This window comes from Diplotaxodon limnothrissa, linkage group LG22 (assembly GCF_057381915.1).
Source record: "Diplotaxodon limnothrissa isolate DT_005_m linkage group LG22, D_limnothrissa_male_GT1.1, whole genome shotgun sequence".
Lineage (NCBI taxonomy): Eukaryota > Metazoa > Chordata > Actinopteri > Cichliformes > Cichlidae > Diplotaxodon > Diplotaxodon limnothrissa.
Genome location: NC_140616.1, coordinates 4,484,961 through 4,510,723, shown reverse-complemented (window position 1 = coordinate 4,510,723; position 25,763 = coordinate 4,484,961). Strand labels below are relative to the sequence as shown.

The window sequence follows — 25,763 nt, the reverse complement described above, 5'->3', positions numbered from 1 at the left end:
AAGGAGTTTTAAAAAAAATCTGTTTTCGTTGATTCCAAACGCCGTTTACGTGTGGACGAAACAGCTGCGTTTTCAAAAATACCCGTGTAGGTGCGGAGGTAGCGTAAAAGATTTAGTAGTTTATTTCATTACTACCTGTAATTTATTGCAGATTAGGCTACTTGTATTTGCTTAATTGTTTGCAAAATGTTTGAGGTGTGAAATAAACCGCAATGGAGCAAAATATGGGTGCGTGTGGTTGGAGGATGTGTTCGTGCGTGCGTGTGTGTGTTTAACATTTTTCTTGTAAAACAAAGGGGGCCTGGCAAAAAAAAGTTTGGGAACCACTGCACTGATCTATGAGCCATTCAAGCATAAAAAGGCACCAAACTCAAGAAATAGTTCAGTTTTGTCTACACGCAAAGATCCCATTTTAAATTGTGTCTTAGACACTTTGTAACTTGCACCCTGTTGCAAAAACACACAATTTGTTCCCATTTCTTTACTTGAATCCTTCCAAAATGACAGCAAACATCCAGCAAAGACCTGAGAGATGCATCTGACTTTTCAGTTATGTCTACTGTTCACTAAAGAAATGGTCTCAGTGGAAAATGGCTGTCAGGAAGCCATTCTTAGCAAAGGAGGGGGGAAAAGGCTGAGGTATGCCAAATTACACAATAACTCGAATGCACATTAAAGGCAACTGGTCTAAAGTAGTGCTGAATCCAATTTTGAAGGTTTGGCTACAATTTGTTATCAATATTTGCAGGAGTACATGGGAGGTCACAGGAGAGTTGTGGCTATGGGCATCTGTACAACCTGGTGGAAGCTCTGTGATGGTTTGGAGCTTCATTTCAGCTGGTTTGTTGAAGATCCTATGAAAACAGGTGATATTGTAATAACTGTGAAAGCAGCTGGGAACAGCTTCATTTTCAGCATGACAGCATGGCTCAAGACTTTTGCACAGTACTGTATGTAATAATGCCATTCATTAAATTGTTATTTGCAATATGCAAAGAGGTCTCAGTTTTTTGACTAAGCATTGACTAAGCGTTGAATTATGCAAAATATTCAAACTTGTACCCACTAAAATAAACAGCTTGTATACGTTTATATTTATGTATTTATCTATTATAAACTACTCTTTTAGCTTTTAGCAGAAAAACAACATTATAATAAACGTTTACTGTCATGGCGTTCAAAATAGAAAAATATAAAATAAATGACAACTGCACAAACTTCATTTCCCACAATACATTGCGGCACACAGGGGGTGCGTTTAGTGTCTGAGGGGGCGGGGGGAGGTCGTAAACTCAGTTTACCCTTTAACCTTTCTGAGCGGGCCAATCAGAGCGGGAGCTACGCTGGAAGTAGTAAAACCAGCCTGTTTGGACTGACAACCGGTTTCACCGAATAGAAGCGCGGGAGCCGCCTTCGGTGCCCAATCACAGTCGAGCTAGGCGGAACTCTTGTCCAACAGGGCATCGGAGGAGGAGGTGTTCCTGGTAGCCATCTTGGATGTGCGGAGTGATTGTTTAGCGAGAAGAATTGACATTTTTTTTTAAAGGAAATAACCCTTCGTGGTGAATCGCTGAAGATTTAGCGGAGTGTGGCGACTGAGGAAAGCACTCGCACCTCGGAAAAATCCAGGTAAAGTGACGGTCGAGCCAGAAGTGATGAATTTGTGTGCCTTCCCCCTATTTTCTCTCTCCCCCCTCTCCAAATTGTGTCTCCCACATCAAATAGCGCAGCCAGTGGGAAGCTGCAGCTCTCGGTACTGCCAACAACTTCAAGTGTGCGCGTTTGCATTAGAGTCGGAACTTCCTCTGCCGAGCCGCGGTGTGTAACGCGAAGTTGAGTTTGTTTTGAAGTGTATGTGCTGGGCTGGAGCTGCTCTCAGAGTAATGATGCCCGCATTGTTTGTAAACATCCCGGGCTAACAAATACTACTCCCTCGGTGCACAAACGCCACCTGGGTGTCTGCTCAAAGCCTCTCAAAGAGCAGCCCGGCTGTCAGACACGGTCATAAAAGGCTAGGCGTCCTCTGTTGGTCCAAACTTAGTTCAGTGTGGACAGGAAGGGGCTGTCTCCAGATGTGTGCAGATGTGTGTAAAACTAATGCTGGAGCTTATTTGACAGTGTTTCTTTATTGTAGTTCTGTTATTCAGACTAGGACTCAGTTACTAAACAGTGAGGCTCTTTTAAGTCGGAGTCCAGGTTTCCCGCAAAAGTTTTGATCCCAGAAACCGAGTAGAGGACAAAGAGTTAGCAAATAAGTACACACAGCTGGGAGTTTAGTTAGCTAAGGTGGTTTAATGTGAGATTACCTTTAGCAAGCATACAAAGTTCAACAGCACCACAAAGGCTTCAATCACCTATTAATCCCAAACCCTGAAAGTTGAACTTCCTACATAACTTGTCATCACAGAAATAGAATACAATTTTATTTATGCTGCACCTTTAAAAAAAAAACACAGTTTACAGAATGCTTTGGCAGACATACAGAAGTGGAATGATCAAAGTGTAGATTAAACTAAAAATACGCAGCATACATAATAAACAAAACAAGGAAAAGCTGATAACCAGAAGACAAAGTCACAAATCACACAAGTGTTTTTTAACTTGTTTTTCTGGCCATTTCATAGGCAATAATGTACTTTACGCAGGGGGGGTCTCTTTTTGAGGGGGTAGCAAAATTTGTCTTATGCAGGAAAACCCTGGCTTTGCATGCCGGAGTCACCTGGAGTCCTTTTTTAAAATTTTTGTTTATACAGTGACAAGCGTTTGGCAGTTTCTCAAAGAGGTTTTATCCACCTCCAATGGAAATTCCCTTCTTCCAGTGCTGCAACAAAATGATTTTATTTTTTAACCGCTTGGTTCATTTGTTTTGCAGCTGGTAAAGCATATCACACATTTTTTGTTTTTAAATCAGTGGTTCAAATAAGGTACTGTGTGTACCAGTCATGATTAAAGCTAAAGGCCTTCTTCACATAAAATGGCCTTTGGGTCCACACATGGATAATAAACCCTCTGGAGAAATACTTTTTTTCCACTCTGGAAGTTTATCGGGATGTAAAAGGTGATGACAGTGCCGTTTGTTTTTTTTCTTGGCATTTACCTCTATGTGCCTTGTATCACTCGGCATCTAAACTCAAAAACTAAAGGTGTGCAAATCTCTGATAGTCTCACTTTAGCCACAGGACAGGAACATAAAATAAAATTGTATAGGACATGTGCTCCATGCCTTGAATGAGTGAACAATGATGAAACAAAGTGTGGCCTTTGTGAATCCATAGATTTCTCCCTTGTAACTGGGGATCAGTACATCTGTAGTAAACCTATGCTGCAGAGACCTCTATAACCTATATGTGCACCTACTTAGAAACATAATTACATATCATGTTGACACAGCCCACAGCTACTGTAATTGGCCTGTTCAGTACCTTGGACTCCTCCTTTGCATTTCAGCTACTTTTGTGTTGCAGTTTTTAAATAAATCGGCGAGATTATAATAATCATAGCCTCAATGTAAGGACTCTCAGATGTCAGCAGTTTCAGGAGGGAGGGATGTGAGGGAATGTACAAAGAAGTTGAAAAAGTTGAGGGTCAAATATGTTTGCCTGTAGAAAAAAAACCCATCACAAAAGTCCCAGCATTTTTTTCTATCAAGGCTGGCACTGCATCTAAAATACCAGGACACAACCACAAGGTAATTAACGTGTAATGCACCACATACAAGCATGAATGCCTGCAGGCGCGTCAGCATAGGTTATGTTATAGGCTGTCATTGCAGAAGGTTAAAACAGCTGTAAGAAGTCTTCTGTCATCATGTGGTAACCATAGACAGCCATCTTTAAAAACATTTTACAAGCGCTATACAAATACAGGCCATTTACCATTACCATGTTTTTTTACATTTTCCAGATATCCAAATATTGACTGCAAAGTTTTTATGTTTTGTACTGCAAATGTAATAATGTACCAAATACTGGTGGTCAGTCTTGGTTGTTAATTATCTGTATCGTCCATGAAAAAGTCATGTCAGTTGATTACTAATGTGTCCTTTGAGACAATAAATAGTGATATTGGCTGCCTCTTCAATGAGTTCCTCATCCCGTGGATGGACTTGGACTGCAGCTGGTAGCAGTTGATCGTGTTCTGCTCTATAGCCTCTGTGAGCTCAGAGTAGGAGCACCAGTTGTTCACTTGCTTCGGGTTCTGATTAGCGATGCTTCAGCTTGCGGTGGATCTCCAGATTAGTAGAACGATCACCAGTTGGTGGGGTTGGAGTTAGGGATGGGCCGACTGGGTATTGATTTGATCCTGACTATAACAGCTGGATCTGATGTCAGTGATGGCTGATGCATTCACTTCAGTTCTGTGTGGTTCTGTATTTACTTCAGTGCATGACAGTAGCTGCTAGTGACAGAGCTTACGTAGCATGGAGGAGGCTAACAAAGCAGCAGCAGCAGTTCGGTGGTGTTTCATGGCTGGTACACCGCAGCTTTTCTTTGTATGTTTGCAAAACCTTTTTTATTTAACTGCAGACTGTGGTTAAAGTAAGCTGATGTGACTGAAAAGTTCAGCTGAGTTGATGCATTGGCTTCAATCTTTCACTCTTATGTTTGGTCATTATATCATGTTGAAACTAGAGTGATGTTGGTTTGGTTTCACAATGGTTAGAAAGCTTTTATTACACGTAGGGTAACATAAAGCGGCTCAACTCAATTAGAATTTTTTCACTTCAGCTGTTGTCTTGAACAAAAAGAATGACTTGCAGTCTCTTCCTCTGAGATGGAGCTTATTAATATAACTCTGCTACTGGATCAGTACCCTGTATCAGCAGATAGCCACAGGCAAGGTGTTTGAAGCCTACTGAAAATGGAAAAAGGTAGGCTGCATGCATTTTTACCATGCAATGCTACTGCCAGGGAACATTTGCTAATCATCATTAACCAAAGAGTTAGAAGAATGCATGCTACCTACCTGACAGAACAGTAAAAGGTGTCAGATGGTACTCCACAAACAGAAACATGCAAAGAGAAAAAAATCTTGTGTGGTGCACCTTTAAAAAGTAAATTGAAACAAGATCCAATGCAAAGGAGCCATTTTTGTTTTTGATTGTGATTAAATGTTCATCTCCTCCTAATTTGCATTTTAAGAACAGGGGTCAAACCTGCTGCATCACTTCTTGTCTCGGACACACTTCCTGCAACACAAATAAAAATGTAAATGTTTTTTCTGTAGCTCTTAGTTTCACTCAGCTTATGTGTCAAAAGAGCATCACAAGCAGTAGCGGTGCCGGCGTCGTCACATATGCCTTTCTTTAATGGCCCGTGTCTGAACCTGACAAGTGGCGTGCTGCTTGTTTGCGCCTTAAAGCTGACACAGCATCTTCTCAGCCTCACCTCAGGCTGCTCATTAATAACATGTCTGCACCGCCTGTCCTTACTTGACTTTGTTAAGTGTACTTTGGTCGCTTTCTGAGGCATGAGGATCATCTTCTCAATTTGATGGGTGTCCAATCAACGAAGCAGCTCTTATGTCTTTGAAGTTAGAATTGAAATATTTCAGGATCTATATTCATCTGTGTGTGGCTTTTTTCGATTATGCTGCTTATCATAAGGTTTTGGCTTCTTAACCTGCTAGAAAATAGAAAAGAAATTTATTTGTTTTCTGTTTCACTCCAAGTCTAAACATTTATTATCATAATTATAACATTTTTGGCTCTTGGAGTTTGACTCACTGTGTTACCTTAGTGCTTAAATGGTTCCAATATCTCAGACTTACAGTTGTCTATCGATTGGCTTATAATAATTAATTAATAAATCCAGAAAATTTACTATCAGCATTGAAGACATTATTGTTCTCGCTGGCTGCTTTTAAAATCGAGGGAAAACTTGAGCAGCCCGGTTTTACATAAAGTAAGTTAAACTTCAGTGATGTCAGTCCGTCCAATTAGGAAGCATAAACCACCAGGAATCCATTTCAGCTGCTTTAGTACAAATCTAAGTGACAACAGGTGCACTGGGGCATCAACATCAAGACGACCCCCAAAAAGGGAATGGTTTAAGCAGGTGTTGATGGCAGACCATTGCTCTCTGCTTAGCCCTCCCAACTTTTAAGGGTTTTTGTTCCTGCTGGTAGCATGAGGCAGTAACTGCAACCATTCAGGTGTGTGCAGGTTGTCCAGCTCCTCCAGCGAGACACGGCATCACAGGAAGCTTTGCTGTGTCTGATGTTCCCGTGTTGGTGCTATATAACATGGACTATATTTGTCCAGGTTTAACATTGCAAATGATCAATCATATTGCTATAATGTCATAGTTTTGAGATGTGGAAAAATAATCTGCTAGTGTCCACAAAAGTCAGAGAAAGCAGGCATTTAGGTTTAAATTGTGTTTGTAGTTACAGTTATGGAGTTGCGGTTTGGTATGTGGTGTGATGGTGCAAAACTATGACATCACAACAATGAGCTCGGTCACTGGCAGTGTTGAACCTGGGACATTAGTTTTGGCGATCTGGGAACAGTACCAGCACGGGGATATCCGACCGTGTGGAGATGCCAGGAGAAGTTACATGAGGAGAGCTCATGGACAGGACCGTTGGTTGTTTTGCAGGGACAAAAATAAATCTGCATAATGATAAATCATTGAACACAGAGCCATCTAATGAAACTGTTATGTAAACACTGGCCACTGGTGCTGGTGAATCCCTAACAAAAAACAGCATTGTTTCGGTAGTGACCATGAGGCTGACCTGTTGTGCGATCAGTAATGATGAATAATAGCACATAATGCTCGTCCTTCATCGACAGATTGGGTATCAAATCTGAACTTCTGCAGCTGATTAAGTGCTCCTCTGGCTTGTGCCAATTTGCAGTCAAATTAGTTCTCGCTGATTGCATTTTCCCCCTGCCGATATTAACAAACAATGATGGTGATGATTGCTTTAATGAGCTTAAAGAAACTCGCTCACTGTTCACTCACTTGTGAATGTATATAAATGCCTTTAATTACTGACAGTTGACTTAATGACTTTGTCATATATAAACCCTTAAAGCAAACTTAATTGTTAGTGTATGTAACCAGAGAGAGGCACTGAGATGATGTTCTTAATCAGACCTCTGTTCCTGCATTATGCTTTGAGTTGCTTTTAGTGTTTTAGTGCAGCTGTAGTCAAAACAGGTTCTCACACAATATTATGTTATCAAGGGGCAGAAGTAGAGTTAAATTACGATTCCACAGCATGAATAAAACATCAGTACTGGGCTGATTAAGATTGTATTTATCTGACAGAAAGAAAAATAAATTCATAAAAACAAATGTGCAGTAATTACATTGTATTGGCATTTCAAGTAAGTGCGATCCACCTGGAGGCATTGAGATCATTTATCTGCAGTCAGTTGTATCTCGAATCACCTGGAACCCTAAATGACCTTCCATAGTACTATGACAGTATGAAATTACAAAATACCTTAATGCCAGGTTTATATTTACAGTAAACTGTCTCTGAAGGCCTGCAGCTGGTATTATATTTATTCTTGTGCTGACTGATGAGCTCTACTTTCCAAACATTTTTATCTACACAGGCCACCTGCAACTGTAACTGCATGCAGAAGTACTTTAGGGCTGCTCGGTTATGGCAAAAGTCCACATCTTATGGTTTAGTTTTTCCAGTAATTGTAATCTGTATTATTTATTTAGTTAGTTAATTTAATTTATTTCAGAGGTGGAGGCGGTGGGGACTGGATGATCCGCTGTTTACAGCATTGCTGTGAAGGCAATGGGTGCCTTTGGTTCATAATATAAGATAAAACGAGAGCTTTGTAGCAACCGTTCATTATAAAACTAATTGTTTTATCAAACTGTGATTGAAATTAGGCTCTTATTATTGGAAATATTAGATTTTTGTTTTAATCGCTGTATGTTTTAATGAAGTCGTCATCAGTTGAGTTTAAGAAGAAGAAATGTGAGGAATGACTTTGGTGTCTCTCTGCTATGAAAACCTTGGAGGCCACGTGCTCAAAGCAAGCTTTTGATGAAGCCACTTATATTCATAAACGGCTTTTCTGCCATACCTGTCGTACCTGCTCACCTCTATCTGATCTGCTCAGCGCAGCAGTGTTAGGTATCACTGCTGAGTCAGATTGAATCAAAAGGTCTGCCCTGGAATGGCGGCTGTCAACTTTGTTGTTGCTTTTTTTGATTTTCAGCTGCAGAAAAGTGGCGGGAATTCAGTGTGCTGCCAACAAAAACACAGTTTTTCAGCAGGGCAACAAAAGAAGAAAGAGAACCACAATTTACAGTAAAGTCACAAACTATTACAAACATACAAAGAGAAGCTGTTGGCATCACAGGTGTGAAATACCTCGAGACTGCCGACACTTTGCTTGCAGCTTCCTCCGTGCTCCTTTTGCTCTCGTGCTAACAACTGGTGCACTGCTGCTGACACATGGTGAGGCAAACGCAGAGCAACATAGAACTGAATTGAATAGATTAGCACATTTTTACTGATACTTAATCCAGCTTTTTGAGTCAGGATTGGAGTGATGCTTCCCAGCTGGAGACCTGTACAGTAGTCATAATTACAACAGCATAGAGCCAGAGCCATATGTAAGTAAACACCTCAGTCACTGGGTGAGACACCCTCAGAAATCACAAACAAAGGCACTGGGAACTTTTAATGATCCTTCCACCCACAGAAACATTTCGACTTTTGCTTCCTTTAAAGAAGCTTCCTCACCAAAGGTTCTCACTGGAGAACCAAACTGAATTTTAGAAGCTAATGAGGACAGTTGTGTCCACATTTCTCCCTCTGTCCTCAATCCATCCATCTTTCCACAAGTCATCATCGCTCTGCATCCTGCTTCCTTTCATTTTTATATTCTTAGTCTTTCTCTGTGACACCTATCCTGGGATTTATTAATGCAGACTCCTGTTTTTTTTCCCTGCAGTGAAAGAAGGCATGAAGACATCATCCTAGTCATCAGTCATGGCCGATAAAAGGAAACTCCAAGGTGAGATTTCTGCCTGAGTGTGTGTGTGCATGCATGTGCATGTGTAAAAGGGCATTAGTGAGATGATCAGGTGCCAGGTGGATTAGGTTAACCACAAATTACAATAAAGATCTCATTTGATCTCAATGAAGAGTTTGTGTTATGTGTGTTGCTGTTGGAAAGTCCCCTGATGTTTTGTCTGTGATAAACTCCGCCCATGTGTCACTCTGACCGGAAAAAGATAAATAGTGCACGAGCACACCTATACCTGCTTCGTTGGCAAGCAGTTTGTTTTGCGACCAAAAGTGGAAAATTTTCTTTGGTTTATTTCCTTAATTACGTCACAGTGCTTGTTTAAAAGAGAGCCAGGGCTTGTAAACAAAAGTCACATGTGTTCACAAGCAGCTTGTTTGTGGAGTTACGTAAGTGTTCATCCTGCCAGGTTAGAAATGTTTGGCTTCACATGCAAGCTAAAACAAATCTGGTTTTGGTTTTCTAACTTTAACTAAAGCATGGGAGATTTACCTGCTTTGTTCTGTGTCAAATAAAAGCACAGAAGAAAATACGGGAGCATCAGATGATTGGTTTAATGTGCACAGGGCTCGCAAAATTTCAAAATCCCTGGTAGCCCTTCGGGCAGACACTCTTCAGTTTTTGATAGCCCAAAATAAATTTAAGTAGCCTGAAAAAAAACAGAGGACAATTTTTTGATGGATGTTTTGTTTTGTAATAAAACATCGTTTAAAAAAATAGTTAAAACACAAATTACAACAACTGTATAAAAATTATAATCATCAACTCAAATATTTGGTTCTAATTGAACAGAAATTTCTATGAACTTGTAAGAACTGTGTAGAACATGAATTAGTCTGTGCCTGAATCTGAAATTTCCACTGAAGTCACGGGTAAGAGGTAAGTGGAACCAAGATCTAGGCCATTTGCTTTGTGTGCAAAGACTGCTACATTTTGCCAAAGTTTGTCATTTTAGCTTCTTTCTGTTTCTTTAGTCTGGAGTCAGACTGGATTCTTTCCTGCCCTCCAGTAAAATTACCTACATAGCTCATTCTCCTCTCAGGTGCTTTTTATGTGTTTGCCTGCTTAAATCAGATGGCCTGACAGTTTCAGATTGCCCTCCACTGTACATCAGAACTAACCACTTTACAAAGTCGGGTCTCTTTGAAGTGTGAATGCACATTTTCTGTTGAGTTTGTGCAATCCGAACATGGATTCCAAACATAACTTGATGATAAGGACAGAAAACCTTCAAGCACATTGATATCGATCTTCTTAAATAGGGTTTCACTCTGCTTTACTTTATTTTCTCTTATATATGTACCACTACGTTGATAGGTACCGTATTTCCCGGACTACAGAGCGCACCTGTATATTAGCCGCACAAGCTAAAATCAGGGGAAAATCCTGTTTTGTACATACATTAGCCGCACCTGACTAAAAGCCGCAGGTGTTTCAATGTTGACTTATCATATGTAAGAGAATATGCACAAAGGGAATTGTCAGGAAAGAGATGGCTGTTTGGAGACACACGCCTTTTATTAATTATTTTGAAAAACAAGTTATGGGTACATATTTGCATAACTTTTTAGGTATATGTACAAGTAGCGGTAATTACAAGTACGAAACATGTACTGTGCTTCATAAATGAGTAACAAATGTAGTACATAACAATAACCTACAGCACACCAGAAAAATAGATTCGGACTACCTTTTCGGCTCAGGTGCAGCGACACGGCTTTAACAAGAAGAAAAGTCAGTCATTCACCACCATCTTCCCCAGTGTCGGATATGAACAGGCTCAGGATGGCTTCGTCATCCACTCTCAGCTCCTTTCCTTCGTTGTCACTTTCAAAACCAAAGAAATCCTCGTTGTCAGTGTCAGAGTCGAACACCCTCTGAAGGGCCGTGGCGGTGTCCTCCTCTTCATCATGCAGCAGTCCAGCCCTTTGAAATCCGTTGGTGATCATGGATGTTTTCACACTTTTCCACGCTGTCAGAATCCACCGGTGGAGTTGGGCATAACTTGCTTTTCGCAAGTTTATGGCCGCTTGTCATCCACGCCTCCCGCTGAACGTGTAGCGCTACTTTGAAGTTTGTTTTTCGCGCTACTTGTACAGCACTATGTTGCCTGGCGGATGGACATGTGACCAACATACTACTCTTGAACCCCGATGTGTGTCCGATCACATGCCCTTCCGCCAGGCAACGTAGTGCCGTACAATAGCGGAACAAATAAAACAAATCGTCTTACGATATGACAAAAATCATGGACAATCCATAGAAAAGCCGCACCTGACTAAAAGCCACAGGGTTCAAAGCTTGTGCAAAAAGTAGCGGCTTATAGCCCGACAATTACGGTAATTATATTTGACATGTATTCCTGGGAGGAAAAATCTGCACATAAGATAAAAAGGTAATATTTTGATCTGTGAGTTATCCAGATCTACTCAAGAGGAGTTCGTGGGTAAGAAACAGAGTCACTGGGTAAAAATTCAAATGATTTTTGATGTGAGTTACCAACACTTCTTTTTAAATAAAATCAAACTAGATGGTGCTTAGCTTTTTGGTGTTAGTTCAGTGTGCCAAAAAATTAATATGAGAAACTCACGACCCAGTTACTCAGAAAACAAAACCTGTTGTGAGCAGTTTCATGTAGGAACTGTTCTCTACCTGCTGTCTCTGTCTATTAGATGTAACAGAATGGGCAGGATAGGATAAAAAGATCCTTAGTGGATCATTTTATAAAGCTGCTGAGGTTTCTCACAGTTAATTCGGCCTGTACAAGTTTGTCTTGGGCAGAGCTAAAATTTAAAAAGACAGTTCAAAATTACATTTATGCACATTATTACTTTGCAGGAGGAAGTATGTATCCATCAGCGATGAGATTTTGCCAAGGTCTAAACACTGATAGCGTGAACTGCCATGTAAGCTTGTTGTCAGGCAGCTTTTTATTTTGGCGACTGCAGGTAGAAGAAGGTTCCTACATGAAACTTGTGGAGTTTTCTGAATAACCAGGTCATGATGATTTATTTTCACCTCAAAGGTTTTGTTTTGTTTTTTTTAAAGCTAAGTGCCATCCATTTTGATTCTATTCAAAGGAAGGCAGGCATTTCTACAGCTGATATATTCAAAGCTTGGTAACTCGCATCCAAGTAATTTGAATGGATAAATTACAATACAAGCCAGAGGGAAGATATGTAAATTTGATTTTGGGGTGAACGGCGTTGTTTTAAAAGTTCCACATCCTTCCTGACTGCATATGTTATCTATTTTTACCTCCACCAGGAAGGTTGTGTGGAAGGTTTGTTATTTGAATAAATAAAAATAACAAATTTTGTGAATTTTTATGTATTTAAGATTTGGATCTGGAGTCAGAAATCCATTTTGCATCAAATCTTCGTAAATAACCATAGAAACTGAAATAAGGCATCATTGGCTGACTGACTGACATCACTGACTTTGGTGTGCAAGGAAATTTTCAGGCTTGATGTTGACATGCAGGGTCAAAGTGCTGTCGTTAAATTTTTGAGTGAACTGTGTATACACACAGTATAATCATTTTTATTTCCCTCATAAATTTTTCTGTCTCTTTGCATTTCCTGTTTTGGTTTAGTGAAAATGTTTCTACCTGTTTTTGTGCACAGGGTGACATTGCATCCGTGCACGCCGGCAGACATCTGTGCAAAAGTCTGCTCACTGCTGACACACTTTCACAGAAACTAGAGCATGTGTCAAGCTCTTTGTTCTATACTTTTATTTTGAAAATTTAAACAAGTACTACCACACTCACAGCTCTTGGATGATAATGCTGGGATAAAATTCTGACACTCACCACAACAAGTCTTGTAACCTGAACCCAGACCTTTGTGTGAATACCAAAAAACCTCGAGGCTTTTTTCTCCCTCCCGTCGATGTCTTTAACTTTGATGGGTTTCTCCAGCCGACGCTTGTCGCCGCAGGCTAAAAAACACTTTTTTGACAGGATTCAGCATCACTCATCCTATCACATGATATTCCCGTGAGTTCTCCGGTTGAGCAGCTGTCACATTAAAAACAAAAACCCATATACGTATCCCCCTAAAATGTTGTCATGAGTAAAAAAAGATCAAGCTCCAGCACGGCCCCGGCTCTGTCAAATTGTAATGTATTATTACAGAGGAGGTAGACTTTCATCTAAAAATAACACAGCCACGGCAGTATCTTAACATCAAGGCTGTTTAAGGCCAGGCTCAAGCTGGAGTTTGTTCACACAACTTGGCTACAGCAGCGGGTTTCTCTCGACCTCACTGGTTGCTGCTTATTTCCTCATCACTCCTGTTATCTTCATTAGCAAACACACAGTGGATCAAATAAAAGTCTGATGTATTTAAGAGATTAGAAATACAAGGGTATGAAATCAAAATGTTACTTTCGTACTATGAAAATATGTCAAAATTATGGAATTTTTAAATATTTAAACATCACTCTTATATAATCATTTTGACTCATTTCTCAGGCAGTTACGGCTACAATGTCAGTCTGGTATAAAAATGTAGGAGAAAGGAGACCTGTCATAGCTTTCTCTTGTGACTTATCAGAAAACAGATCAAACATCCAGGGTACCAGTGCTTATTTCTGTTACTCTGCATCATAGACATTAAATTAGTGCAGTTGTTGTTTATTTAGTTCAGGGTGGTGGGTGTGCCTGAGCCTTTTCCAGCTGTCGTAGGGCGAGAGGTGGGGTGGACCCAGCACAGAGCTCCATTCATATCCTGGGTATACATGCAGCCGTGCTAATGGAAATCTGCTATTTTCCATAATATTGATATGTCCCAAGCTGGTTATAGTAAAAGATCCTGCTAAACAAAAATGTGATTGTAGCATTTGGAGTTAGTGTAAACATATTTTTAGCTTGCAAAATTTCACGCTGATATGCCCTGTATTTATGGGCTTATGAAGGATCAAAAACACGAGGGAGAATAGGAGGAAGGTACTTTCGGTGGCTCCCTGGATGTTTGATTTGGCGGTGCTGGGTGCTTTCTCTCAAGCGACCACTCATGTGTATCTGGGCTTGGGACTGGACAAATTTCACCTCCATTCTTATGTATTTTGGGTCTATAACTCTGAAAATACCATGAAGGTAAAAAGTTAAAGTTGCAAGCTGGCTCCTAGAGACTCCAAGTCATCACCCTTGCTTGTGAAATCTCATTTTCTTTCTTAAAGCTGAGCATTTTCCATCTCTGCCCTGGGTTTTAGAAATCAGATGTCACAGTTGACGGGCAGAAAAAATGAGGATGCTACACACTCATGCAGTAGTAACCTATCAAGGTTACATGCCCAGTGCATAACCTGCTTTATCATCTGCCTTATGTGGGATTTACAGTCGCCCTGTTTTGCAGATCTATGCAAAGAATTTAACCGACACAGAGAGTACCGAGATCAAACACTGTCCATAAAACATGGTTGTCACTGTCATGTCATCCGCTGGTTTCTGTACTCTGCATTTTGAGGCTGTGTACAAACTACCGCTTTACCAAATGAGCATCATGGTGTGTTCATGGTGCTGCTGGAAATACATGTGAAACATGACAAGTTGGGAATATCTGTTTAGGAGGTGTGGTGGTTTTTGGCAGACCTTTTTCCCTCACTTCACATGTGCATGCATTTTAGTACAGTCTGTGAACTAGTCACACCCTTTATCTGCTGATTTTAGTTTCTGGAAACAAATTTTCCCATCCTTATTTTTGTTTTCCTGAACACAGCTGTTTGTCTGGCTGGTGTCATGTGTACACTAAATGAATATTTTCCACTTTTAAATGGGAAAAAGTGAATATTGGGGCTGGAGGCTGAAGGGGTTGGTGGTGGTGTGAAGAATCTCACCACTCATACCAGCGACCACAGTTTGAGTCTCTCACGGGACCAGATTCTACACTTGGCCTGTGATATTTTATGTTGTTGTTGAAACTTTAAAAACATAAATGGTTAGGTTCAGAAAATATGTAATAGTATTTAAAATTCTACTATGAGACTGGGCTGTACATTTATGATGATCTTGATTTTCCCTGACCAAGTAAACCATGACATAAAGCTGTAATTGGATGAGATACGGGTGAGCATATCATGATTTTCCACTCCAGGACTTACATTGACATTCCTCTGCGGTATGTAAAAAGCAGAATGACTAGGCTGATGTGGTCCAGGTCAGAAATGTTAAAATTAGACTGCAAGCATTTTCCTGTTTACATTTGATAGCCACGAGCTAATCCATGCGACCACAGAAGGGAGACGTAAATCTGTTGAGCCTAAATCTAGACGTGTTTGTCTCTTTCTGTCACTCCCTAATCGCTTCTGACTCTTTAAACATCCACCACACGCTATTCATGGAGCTGCATTTCTAAGATATTGGGAATTAGCTGCTGTATATGTGCCACCACTTGCTCAGGAGCATAATGTGCCTTTTACAATATGCATATTTCATGAGATGCCAGCCACAGTTTTAAGTGCCTTGTTGTTATATGGTGCATTTGTCGCTTCTCTTTGTGCCCGACACAAAAACAGCCCTCCAGTGGCCTGTTTTTAAGCTGGAGCCACTTTGCTGAGCAGAACGCCTCAAACCTGGAAGCAGGAATATATTGATGGTAGAAAAAACTCTGGTTTTAATCAAATAACCAGTACAGCTAGAGCTATGATCGGCAGCGTCAGTGCTCATATACTAAATAATTTCCCAAACATGACATTTCTTTTTATTATTCTGTGCTAATGACTACATCTCATACATGTTTAAACACAAGTCAGTTTAACTAAAAAAAGAGGTCAGTGATGCTCTGACGTGATGAATCCATTATTATTTATACTCTGTTCTTCCCACCTCTTATGAAATGCCACTATCAGGGACAAACAGAGACTGCAGCGTGTTGTGCGCTCTGCTGAGAAGGTGATTGGCTGCAGACTCCCATCTCTGCAGGACCTGTACACCTCCAGGACACTGCGGCGTGCAGCCCGGATCTCAGCTGACCCTTCTCACCCTGGACACAGTCTGTTTGACCTGCTCCCCTCAGGCAGGAGGCTCCGGTCCATTCGCACCAGAACCTCTCGCCACAAGAACAGTTTCTTCCCCTCTGCTGTTGGACACATGAACAATAACCACATGATTGTCCCCGCCACTAACACATGACCCTACGCTGTGTCACTGCATCATTTCATGTTTGGCACTGATCACCACCTGCACTCATGTATATATCTTTCTACGTAGCACTCATAATTCTTATTCTCATGTATATATCTCATGTATATCTCATGCACATATCTTTCTTTCTACATAGCACTTTAATTCTTATTGTCTGCACTGAAGCACCGCAGCAATTTCCTAATGTTGTAAACCTCAACATCTGGCAATAAACCCATTCTGATTCTGATTCTGATGACTTTGATGAGGAAGTCATGTGTTCTGGGTTTGACCTGCTTATACAGCTTCTTTGAATTAGAACGGAGACACATGTCTAATATGCTTTATATGAACTTTTTGCTCTTTTTTGGTCTCCTCCAGGTGAAATAGATCGATGTCTGAAAAAAGTAGCGGAGGGAGTGGAGCAGTTTGAGGATATTTGGCAAAAGGTAAGAAACAATCATATTATTGGGACTGCAACTTTCTGTTTTTTCATTTTGACTCAAAGATATCCTGCAATGGAGTCATGGTAGGGATGAGAGGGATAATTGCATTTTAATGCTGCAGTCAGTTGGTGTTGTGGCACAGTGATTGTCTGGGTTTATGCTTTACTTTCATATGAAGAGGAGCTAAAGTGAAAATCTAACAGTAAGACGCATTAAACAACTTAGCTGCTATAACTTTGTCTGTAAATCGAGTTGCCACTTAAAAGAGAAGGCTGATATTATAGCATGTCTTAGACTGTATCTAATAAATATAGAGGTGACAGCTGTGACATCACCTACTAGTTTTGTACTCTGCATTTGGAAGCTTTCGTTATAGCATGTTGGATGCTGCCATGCTGGTTCTTGAAGCATGTGCGACCATATTTGAGTGAGAGGGTGGTGTGCTAAGTTATCAGCAGGTTAGCAACATGCATTTCTAAGTTACACAGCTTCAGATGTGTCCACTAGAATCTGAGAACCTGGAGTTTTGTCTCAAACACAGTTTCACAGGCAGTTAAGAGAGACGCAGACAGATCTGCCAATATTTTAATCGTGGCTCAAGAGTTGGGAGTTCGCCTTGTAATCGGAAGGTTGCCGGTTCGAGCCCCGGCTTGGACAGTCTCGCTCGTTGTGTCCTTGGGTAAGACACTTCACCCGTTGCCTACTGGTGGTGGTCAGAGGGCCCGGTGGCGCCAGTGTCCAGCAGCCTCGCCTCTGTCAGTGCGCCCCAGGGCGGCTGTGGCTACAATGTAGCTTGCCTGTGTGTGAATGGGTGGATGACTTGTTGTGTAAAGCGCTTTGGGGTCCTTAGGGGCTAGAAAAGCGCTATACAAATACAGGCCATTTACCATTTTACCATTTACCAAAACGCATTAAACAGAAAATAATATGTTCATACTTTTTTAAAATAAATAGATTTTATAAACCCTTTTGCTTAACCCACGTGACCAACATATGCCACAGTTAAAGCTGATATGGCTGGACACACTGTGTGATGACACTTTCTAAATTACCCCAAAAAGTTCGAAATTATATTCTGTTACCTATCAGTGCCTATCTGAAAGCATGCATGCATCATATTAATATATATCTGGGGTAAGGCAATGTCAAGTTCTATCCCATATTTACTGAATGTCTTTATTTTGTATAGTCTACAAAGGTATAAAAAAACAAGAAATGTCTAATATTAGAAAATGTTCAGAAAAAGTGCAAATGCTCCACATGAGGTCCGTGATGTTCTCTGTGATCAGTGTTCAGTCCTGACAATATTCTGTTTGCAGTTTTAAAGAAGAATTCAAGAAGCATGTTTGTAAAAAGGTCTTAAAAATATATTAATCGTTAAGTTATTGTTCACAGATTCTCTGCCAACCAAGTGATCAATTATTATTGACTGCTCGTTCCATCTGTTATCATTCAGGCTCTGCGGGGACACTTTCTCCCTCTCAGGCTATTTGTTGCTAATGTTTCTGTGCAGCATTAGTTTCATCAGACTCCTGCATTTATTAACCTTAGTAGTTAATAAAGGTTGCCATTACCACAACAGGATGTCCAATACTCATGAGACTTATAATAAACAAAGTGAATACAGCTGTTATTAAAACAATGCTTTGCCCAGAGCGCACAGCAGCGCCCACAGTGAACATCGGCTTTGCTAATAAAGAGGCACAAAGTCATTAGCGCATTAACAAAGATCCCAGTTGCCTTTTTTCCCTTCATTACATCCACTTTTTATTGTGCTGTTGGCAGTTACTGCGTTTCCTTATGACCTTCCAGAAGCTTGTGTTCTTCATAAATACTCATGTTTGTTTGGATGACCTTTGTTAGTTTTATGTCTCACTTTATTACCCATTTAGTTCTTAGGTTTATGTTTTTGTCCTACTTAATCATGTTGTTTTTGCTACGTAATCAGTTAGTAGCACTAATCTAATTAAACAGGATAATTGTGATTTTAAGAGTATGATCACATGCTTTACTTGCAGGCTGTAAAGCTTTCAACAGATTGGATGATTTTTAGCATGGTACATTTTGAAAATGAAGGCGTGCACTGCTGCACTTCAGCTTTGACCCTTTGTCTCCGTCTGTCTCTCTCTTTTTTTGCAGCTTCACAATGCAGCCAACACAAACCAGAAGGAGAAATATGAAGCAGACCTCAAGAAAGAGATTAAAAAGCTACAGGTAAGGAACAAAGGAAACCAGAAAATAAAAGTTTTTCCACTGACAGGTTGTTTGAGGTGTTCTGGGCTCCCACAAAGCTGATTAAATCAGTATAACTTCAGGGTAGATGTGTCTGATTTTAAATAATTCCAAAGTTTAAAAAGTCAGAGAAGTCAAAAAGCAATCTCCATTAAAAGACAGACATATCATTGTCATGTTGAACTTAAAAAACGAACAATAAAACCCCTCCAGCGTGCAAGCCGTCATCAGCAAGGGTAAACAGATTTCCTGGAAGCAACCATTGTTTTTTCTAGAGGTTTTTCACCTACAGTTTGACCAAAAGCTGTAAGATCTGTGCAGTCTTCTGGTTTAAAATGTTAATTTGATTATCTGAAAGCCAGTTATAACTTTTGCTTAGTGTCATGGTGCTACATCAAGCTGGAAGATCCAGTGATTGTCACCAAACCACTGCTGGATTATGGGAAGTTGGTGTTTAAGGAGGGTTTTAATCTGGTCATTCCTTCGAGACCTCCTGAGATTTGTTAAATGATGCTTCTCCGTAGTCTATATTATGACACAAATCAATATATATTTTGAATCAACAGGACAGTGTCTCTAAAGTCTGCAGATTTTAACCAGGAAAACAGCCATTCGGTTATTAAAAATGCACTGAAACGCTGGTTTTCCTCTTAAATAAACAAAAGTGACATAGGTGTTTGCCTTCCTGAGTCAGCAAACCTTTAACTTGAGTTGAATTCACAGGTTCAGTGACATTACTGAATGAAGAAGCTGGGAATACACCCCAAACTGTAACAATTCAAAACACATCAGGCGCCAGCAGAAAACACTTGAGCCTGATTAGAGTTGTTTTTTTCATAGCTTTTATTATCATGCATCCTGTAATCAGCACCACGTTTGCAGGAGCAAGAGACTCCTCCACTGAAACTCCTCCACCTCTGCAACCGACTCTGCTTTCTGAACCGCCCACAGGTCACACAAGTTTTGACATCACTGAATCAAAATTAATGCAAATGCGAAAGGGTTGGACCACTGATAAGATTATCCACGCAGACCCTCCCTTTATTGATAACTGATTAACGAGGTGTATTTTAAGCAGACTGGGGTAATGTTAAAGTCCTGTAACAAAAAATGGAATCACAGAAACTTCAAATAACTTCTGGAGGCGTGGAGAAAGCTGCGTAAGCATTTTATGCCCACTGTGAAAATCAAATCTGAAAGTAACAATTCTCTGTTCACACTTAGCGACACATCATAACCTGTTTTGTTTCAATGGAATTTCTGAGTTTATTGTGCCTTAACATGAAAAATATGTTGTTCACTTTCTATTCTCGGCAGTGTAAGTAGGAAAATGCCACTCTGTGAAATGTGCTTCATTTCCAGCCTGAAGACAAGAACACAGGACCAAGAGCATCACAGTCACATATAGCAGTGACTGTTTTACCTTAATAAGTGACCAGAAACGGACAATAAGTAATTGGCTGGAACCTCTTTGCTCTTTTGGCCTCTTCAGTCGGGTTTTGTTTAGTTCTCTTGTTTCTTCTCCTCGCTTCATCATGCTTTCAAGTTTTTCACTTACAAGCACACAAACAAAAATTAAGGAAAAAATTCAAAGAGCACGTAGGAATATCCTCCTGTTTTCACTTGTTCTGGGTTATAATTAACTGTTCAGTGTATTTTGTCCTCTTGTTGTCACTCTGTGGGCCATACTTCCTTTGCTCTCTCCACTTTGTTTGTGTAGATTTCTTGAAAGGAGGAGATCATTATTAGATGGCACCAGTGTTCAGGTGGCTATTTCAAATGCAGGGAGCATAAGGACAGCTAATTTCTCCTTTTATTTTCAGTCAGACTCACATTTTCTAAGGATTTTTGTAAAAACTGATTCAGCTTGGACTTGTTACCCTGATATCCTCGTTTCTAAGTTTGCATGACTGATAGGGCTGCAGCTGCCACAATAAAAAAACAAGCAGATAGAAGTAAAGTAGAATTATCTTTTAAAATTAGATAACAGCATAGTGACCTTTCCACAGGTTTTCTGGAGAGACAGGCCTCTGGGAATGATTGAGTTGATTTTCTTTTCTTTTTTTGTGATTTCTGTGAAGTCACTCAGTTTAAGGCGGGGCTATCGTTACTCAGCTCCTGACTCCTTTTAGCACCAGGTGTGAATGGGTTCTAATTTGTGGCCAATCAGCAGTGAGCAGGTGAGACAGAAGCTGCTGATCTTAACCTGACGTCTCTGAAAATGGACTGTGAAGGCTGAGATGTTTGCTGACTTGAATCATTTAACCTGCCACACATAAAGGTGTGTGTTTGTAGCATTAAATATCATCTTGCTCAGCCTGAAATGTTCAGTGTTGTCATGAGGACCAAACTTCACGCCAAGCCTGTTTGCTGCATGCAGACATCATGTTCACCACCCATGACTGCTGGAGAGGAGGCTGCGCTCCTATCACAGACTTCACTGATGTATCTGTGTCTCTCTCTGTCTCTTTCTCCCTCCTCTCCCGCTATGTCCCCCCCTCTTTTGCCTTCTTCTTCTGGTCCCTCAGCGTCTTCGAGACCAGATCAAGACGTGGGTGGCATCAAACGAGATCAAAGACAAAAGGCAGCTAGTAGAAAACCGCAAACTCATAGAAACGGTAAGTAGAAACTGAGGATGAAGGTCATTATGACACGTCCTCCAGGGCCTGTTTACACTCTGGAGGACTATTTGTTTTGAAATCTGGAAAAAAAAAGTCAGATAAACAAGTTTTATGAGATTTTTTTTCTTTCTTTTTTTTTTCTCAAATAATTGAAAGTTGTGCTAGGTTAGTGGTCTTTATGGAGCCATTTACCTGCAGTTATCCACTAATATTTGGCCCCAGTAATATTACCACTAAGAGCTAATGAAAAACAGTGCATGTTTTTAATTAATGTTGAGCTTTTATTTTATATATGTTTATATTTTTTGGGGTGGATTAAAGAAAACGGTTCATTGTTTTCAGTTATTTTTGCTTTTTTATATTTTTCCAGCTCTGTCAGTAAATTTTTATCCTTCTAAAAGATGGATGGAGCAGAACTGACCAATTACTATAACCTAATCACAGATATCAGTCTTTACTGGGTCTTTGCTGAATAATGCTGCTTAAAGTTCTCATTGAGGACAATGCAGCACAAGCTGCACCAGTTCTTTAGAAATGGATCCTTTGGGTCCAGTAAGTCACAAGATGGTCTCTCTATAGATCAGGCTTGTGGTGTATCCCAAGGATATTCAGTCAGATTGGGATCAGTGAGTTTGTAATTGACTTTGATCTGTTTTTGCGTCGTCCTGCTGGAGGAGGCGGCTGTTGTTACGGAGTGCTTAAAACTTATGTCTTAAAAAAAGAGAGACAATGTCCAGAAACAGGATTCCCCAAGGCTCAGTCCTAACAGAGTGTCCGTTTATTGTTTGCAGTACAGTGGCTGTAACTGAGGAAGATAAGGAAAGTTTTCCCGGATAGCAGATTGCCTGTTAGTTTGTGGAAATGGAAAGTTGCAAATTTTTTGAGTTTAGTGATTGTTTTGTTTTTTGTTTTTTTTTTTATTAGTCATTGCCTTCAAGTGCTTACAATGCCAGCTGAGCTAGAAGTTTATTTTTTTTATCTTACATTTCTGTTTAAAATCATTTTGAAATGTTTTAAATGTTCCTTTTTATTGCTGTAAAAATTCTCACCGCACCTTCAAATGCACACAGACGGTGCCGCCTTTAGAAGCTCAACAACAAACAGAAACGGTGTGAACGTGTTGCCAAAATTATTCCCTAGATTACTGGCTCAGATTAAAGAGCTGCGCCCATTTTCATCTGCTCCGCTATCTAACACCTGTCCTCCAGGCCTCGGAGCCACGTGAGCCTTTGATGAGGGCTTTTGAGATGGACTGAATGTGAGCCACCTGCCTGCACAATGAGGGACCTCTGCAACTCAGCAGAGGTCCCTTTTAGACGTTCTTCGAGTTTTCCTGCAGTTTTGTTGGTTGACCTGAAATTACAGTCCTGCAGGAAGCGGAGGGAGCTTGTTAGAAACATGTTGCCTCAACAGCAAAAGATCATTCACAACCTACTGGGTGTTTACACAGAAATGTGACCAAGATGAACTTGCAGTTTAGAGCCGTGAATGCAGGGTTGGTGTTGAAACCGCTGCAGGCAGAGAAGAGACTTTAACAACATTCAGTCACAGACAATATGTCCCATTTATCAGCCGCTAAGAGGCGTTCAGGAGCTCTTCGAGTTCAAGAACTACATTTATTAAAGCAACGCTTTTGTTGGTGTTCAGATTATTTAAGAAATCAGTGGAATAAATGACATTTTCTGCAGTTCTACACACTCAGTGGTCACTTTATTAGGTACAACTGTAATGCCATTTTTAGATGGTTTTCACTGTTGTGGTGCTTTATAATGACAGGTGTTTGGAAAATTATGAACCCTGCATTTTTATAGAGGATTACTCTAAACCCTGAAAAAGGGTTCAACAAATTATAAGAACAAACCTTTGGTTTGTATTAGGGGTGTCAATAATAATTCATATTTAAAAATGAAATATTCATGTCTAGTTCCAATGATCATGTATTTAAACTGGTTTAAAGTTCCAGAGCTCCATTTATTTCCATTTGTTCAGGCACTGTGTCCATATGAAGTTGTGAAATGAAACAAGAGAACCACATTACTCCACGTGCATAAATCTATCCACTGGTTGTCTCATCTCTGTAGCGTCTCAAGTGTTTTCCTCTAATAGTCAGCACCTGTCACCACTGCTGCACACCTTTTATCTGCACTCATTTAAGCAGCATATATAAAGAAGCGCCATCCGGTGGCTGGAGGTGTAAACACAAACAAAGATATTTAAAAACGGCCGAGTAGCAGCAGCGTAATGTTAAAGACTCGCTGTGCAGTTTATCTGAGCTCGACAGCTTAGCTACACATTTTATGGATGATTGCAATAAGGTGACAGTGCTGAACTAACAATCCTGTCACAGCAGCAGCTTCTTGCTTCTAGGATAAAGCCTCTAAGTTAGACTCAGTTACTCGCCCAGGTGCTGCATTTAAGCTCCTCAGCGAGCTGTACTGTTTTGCCCTGCATCTGGACTTGCAGGCGTTTCTTTAGCTCATACCTGGTCTGATTGAGTCGCTGCAGTTTTGTGCTCTATATTAGCTGCATGACATTTTGTGTACAGACTGAGTGATGAATGCATCAGTGGCATTTCTTCATATCTGTTTAGTCACCTAATTTTTGTAAATGATTTGCCTGAGTTAACCTTAAAACACAAAAGATAAACAAAATTCGGGCCGACGGTTGACTCGTCTCCACATTTATGTGAAAATATGATGGCATGGCAGATTTTTGTATTGTTTTAAATGTCTTAAATCTGAATTCTTAGGATTTTGTTTTCTGCAATTAAACCTTTTTTTATGATAATCAAGTAAAATCGAACTGAAGTTGGAGTAATGTTTAAATAAGGGGGCACAATTAGATGTTTGTGAAGATCAATATATCCCTGAAAACTGAAGTTGATCAGCTTCTTATTTATTTCTTTGTTTACTTGCAGCAAATGGAGCGATTCAAGGTAGTGGAAAGAGAAACCAAGACAAAAGCATACTCTAAAGAAGGGCTCGGTCTGGCACAGAAGGTGGACCCAGCCCAGAGGGAGAAGGAGGAGGTCGGCACGTGGCTAACGGTGAGCTTCATAATCAAATGTTGTCATACGAAAGATGGGAAATGGTTTGTTTGTGACGGGAAGAGTAGTATTTCTTCTAGATTAGTGTCATCTAAATGCTGTCAAGCATCACATTAATTTGTGTAGAGTAGTACTTTCTAATCCTGTAAGTCTAATCACCCATTTAATGTAACCACTGCTGTAAAGCAGAACAGGCGAGTCGAATGACACCGTGGTGAAATCTGTTCTTATTCTCAAACGCAGAAACTACTTTGAGTCAGCGGCTCAGTTCATGTGTCACAGCTCGGGTCTCTCATGAGGAAGTTTTCTGCTTGAATTGTTTTTAATTTTCTTTTGCAACGAAACCTGGAACTGAAAGTGAAATCAGGTGGAACTAAAACCAAAATTAAAACAAAACGCCGTCTCAGCTTTCAACGAAAACAGACTCCCATTAATCGACAGCCATTTCTAAACATGACCGTACTTGTGTTTGGCGCTCTATAAAATGTGTCGTCATTCTGATCATCAGAGTAAAAAGGCTGATTTTGAGCAGAGATGTTAAAACGGCGAATCACATAGTTAATTAATAATTTATCTTATTTGTCAGGTTAAAAATGTCAAAATTTGATGGTTTTGTGTTTATACACTTGTTTATTTCATCTTAGACTTAATGGGGATTTCCCCCAAGTCTCAGAATGGTGGGACTAAACTTGTATGTATATTAGCCCATCTATAATAAAGGCAGTAAATCAATGTTGCCTGTATTTATTTATTTATTTATTTATTTATTTATTTATTCATTTATTTACCCCTCAGTTGTCAAATACTGTTTGGGGTATTGTTGTCACCCTGCCGGGTGGGCAGGCAGTGTGGACACAAGTTTGTAAATGCAGCAACTCAAGAATGAGATGCAGGAGTTTAAAATTGAGTCTATAGGTATATTTCCTAGGAGGCTGAGGAATAAGGCTGGTGTCCAACAGTGTGTGTTGGTGTTTTGTGTTCCCAGAAATCTCTTTTTACATTTTTTCTGTGCATTTTATGAACAAAAATATCTATTTTGATTGAATAAATGAAATCTAATGTAATAAACCTGCTTAATTAAATTTTAGTCCATGCTTTGGGAATCCTTCAGCGATGGCTGTGGCTCATTTTCAGGTGTGGCTGCCAAAACATTCCTCCGTTATGGAAAAACTTATGCTGCACGACACATTTTAAACACTCAATGACTTCCTCCTTTTGTTTTGCCTTTTGTAATCTTAACAGCAAAATGAGGCTTTTTAGTTTAATACTTGCTGTTTTTTAC

General features: G+C 40.1%; 1 protein-coding gene across 1 annotated transcript in view; it reads left to right on the top strand.

Annotated features, from left to right (window-relative positions):
* Window positions 1-1,493: 1,493 nt before the first annotated feature.
* Window positions 1,494-25,763, top strand: part of LOC146609223 (CCR4-NOT transcription complex subunit 3-like) — a 40,635-nt gene continuing 16,365 nt past the window's right edge. Inside the window, exons 1-6 of the mRNA XM_085346348.1 lie at window positions 1,494-1,629; window positions 8,936-8,998; window positions 16,518-16,585; window positions 18,722-18,796; window positions 21,343-21,432; window positions 24,353-24,481. Coding sequence (XP_085202474.1) covers window positions 8,974-8,998; window positions 16,518-16,585; window positions 18,722-18,796; window positions 21,343-21,432; window positions 24,353-24,481 — 387 coding nt within the window. The 5' untranslated portion in view covers window positions 1,494-1,629; window positions 8,936-8,973. The remainder of the gene's footprint in view (window positions 1,630-8,935; window positions 8,999-16,517; window positions 16,586-18,721; window positions 18,797-21,342; window positions 21,433-24,352; window positions 24,482-25,763) is intronic.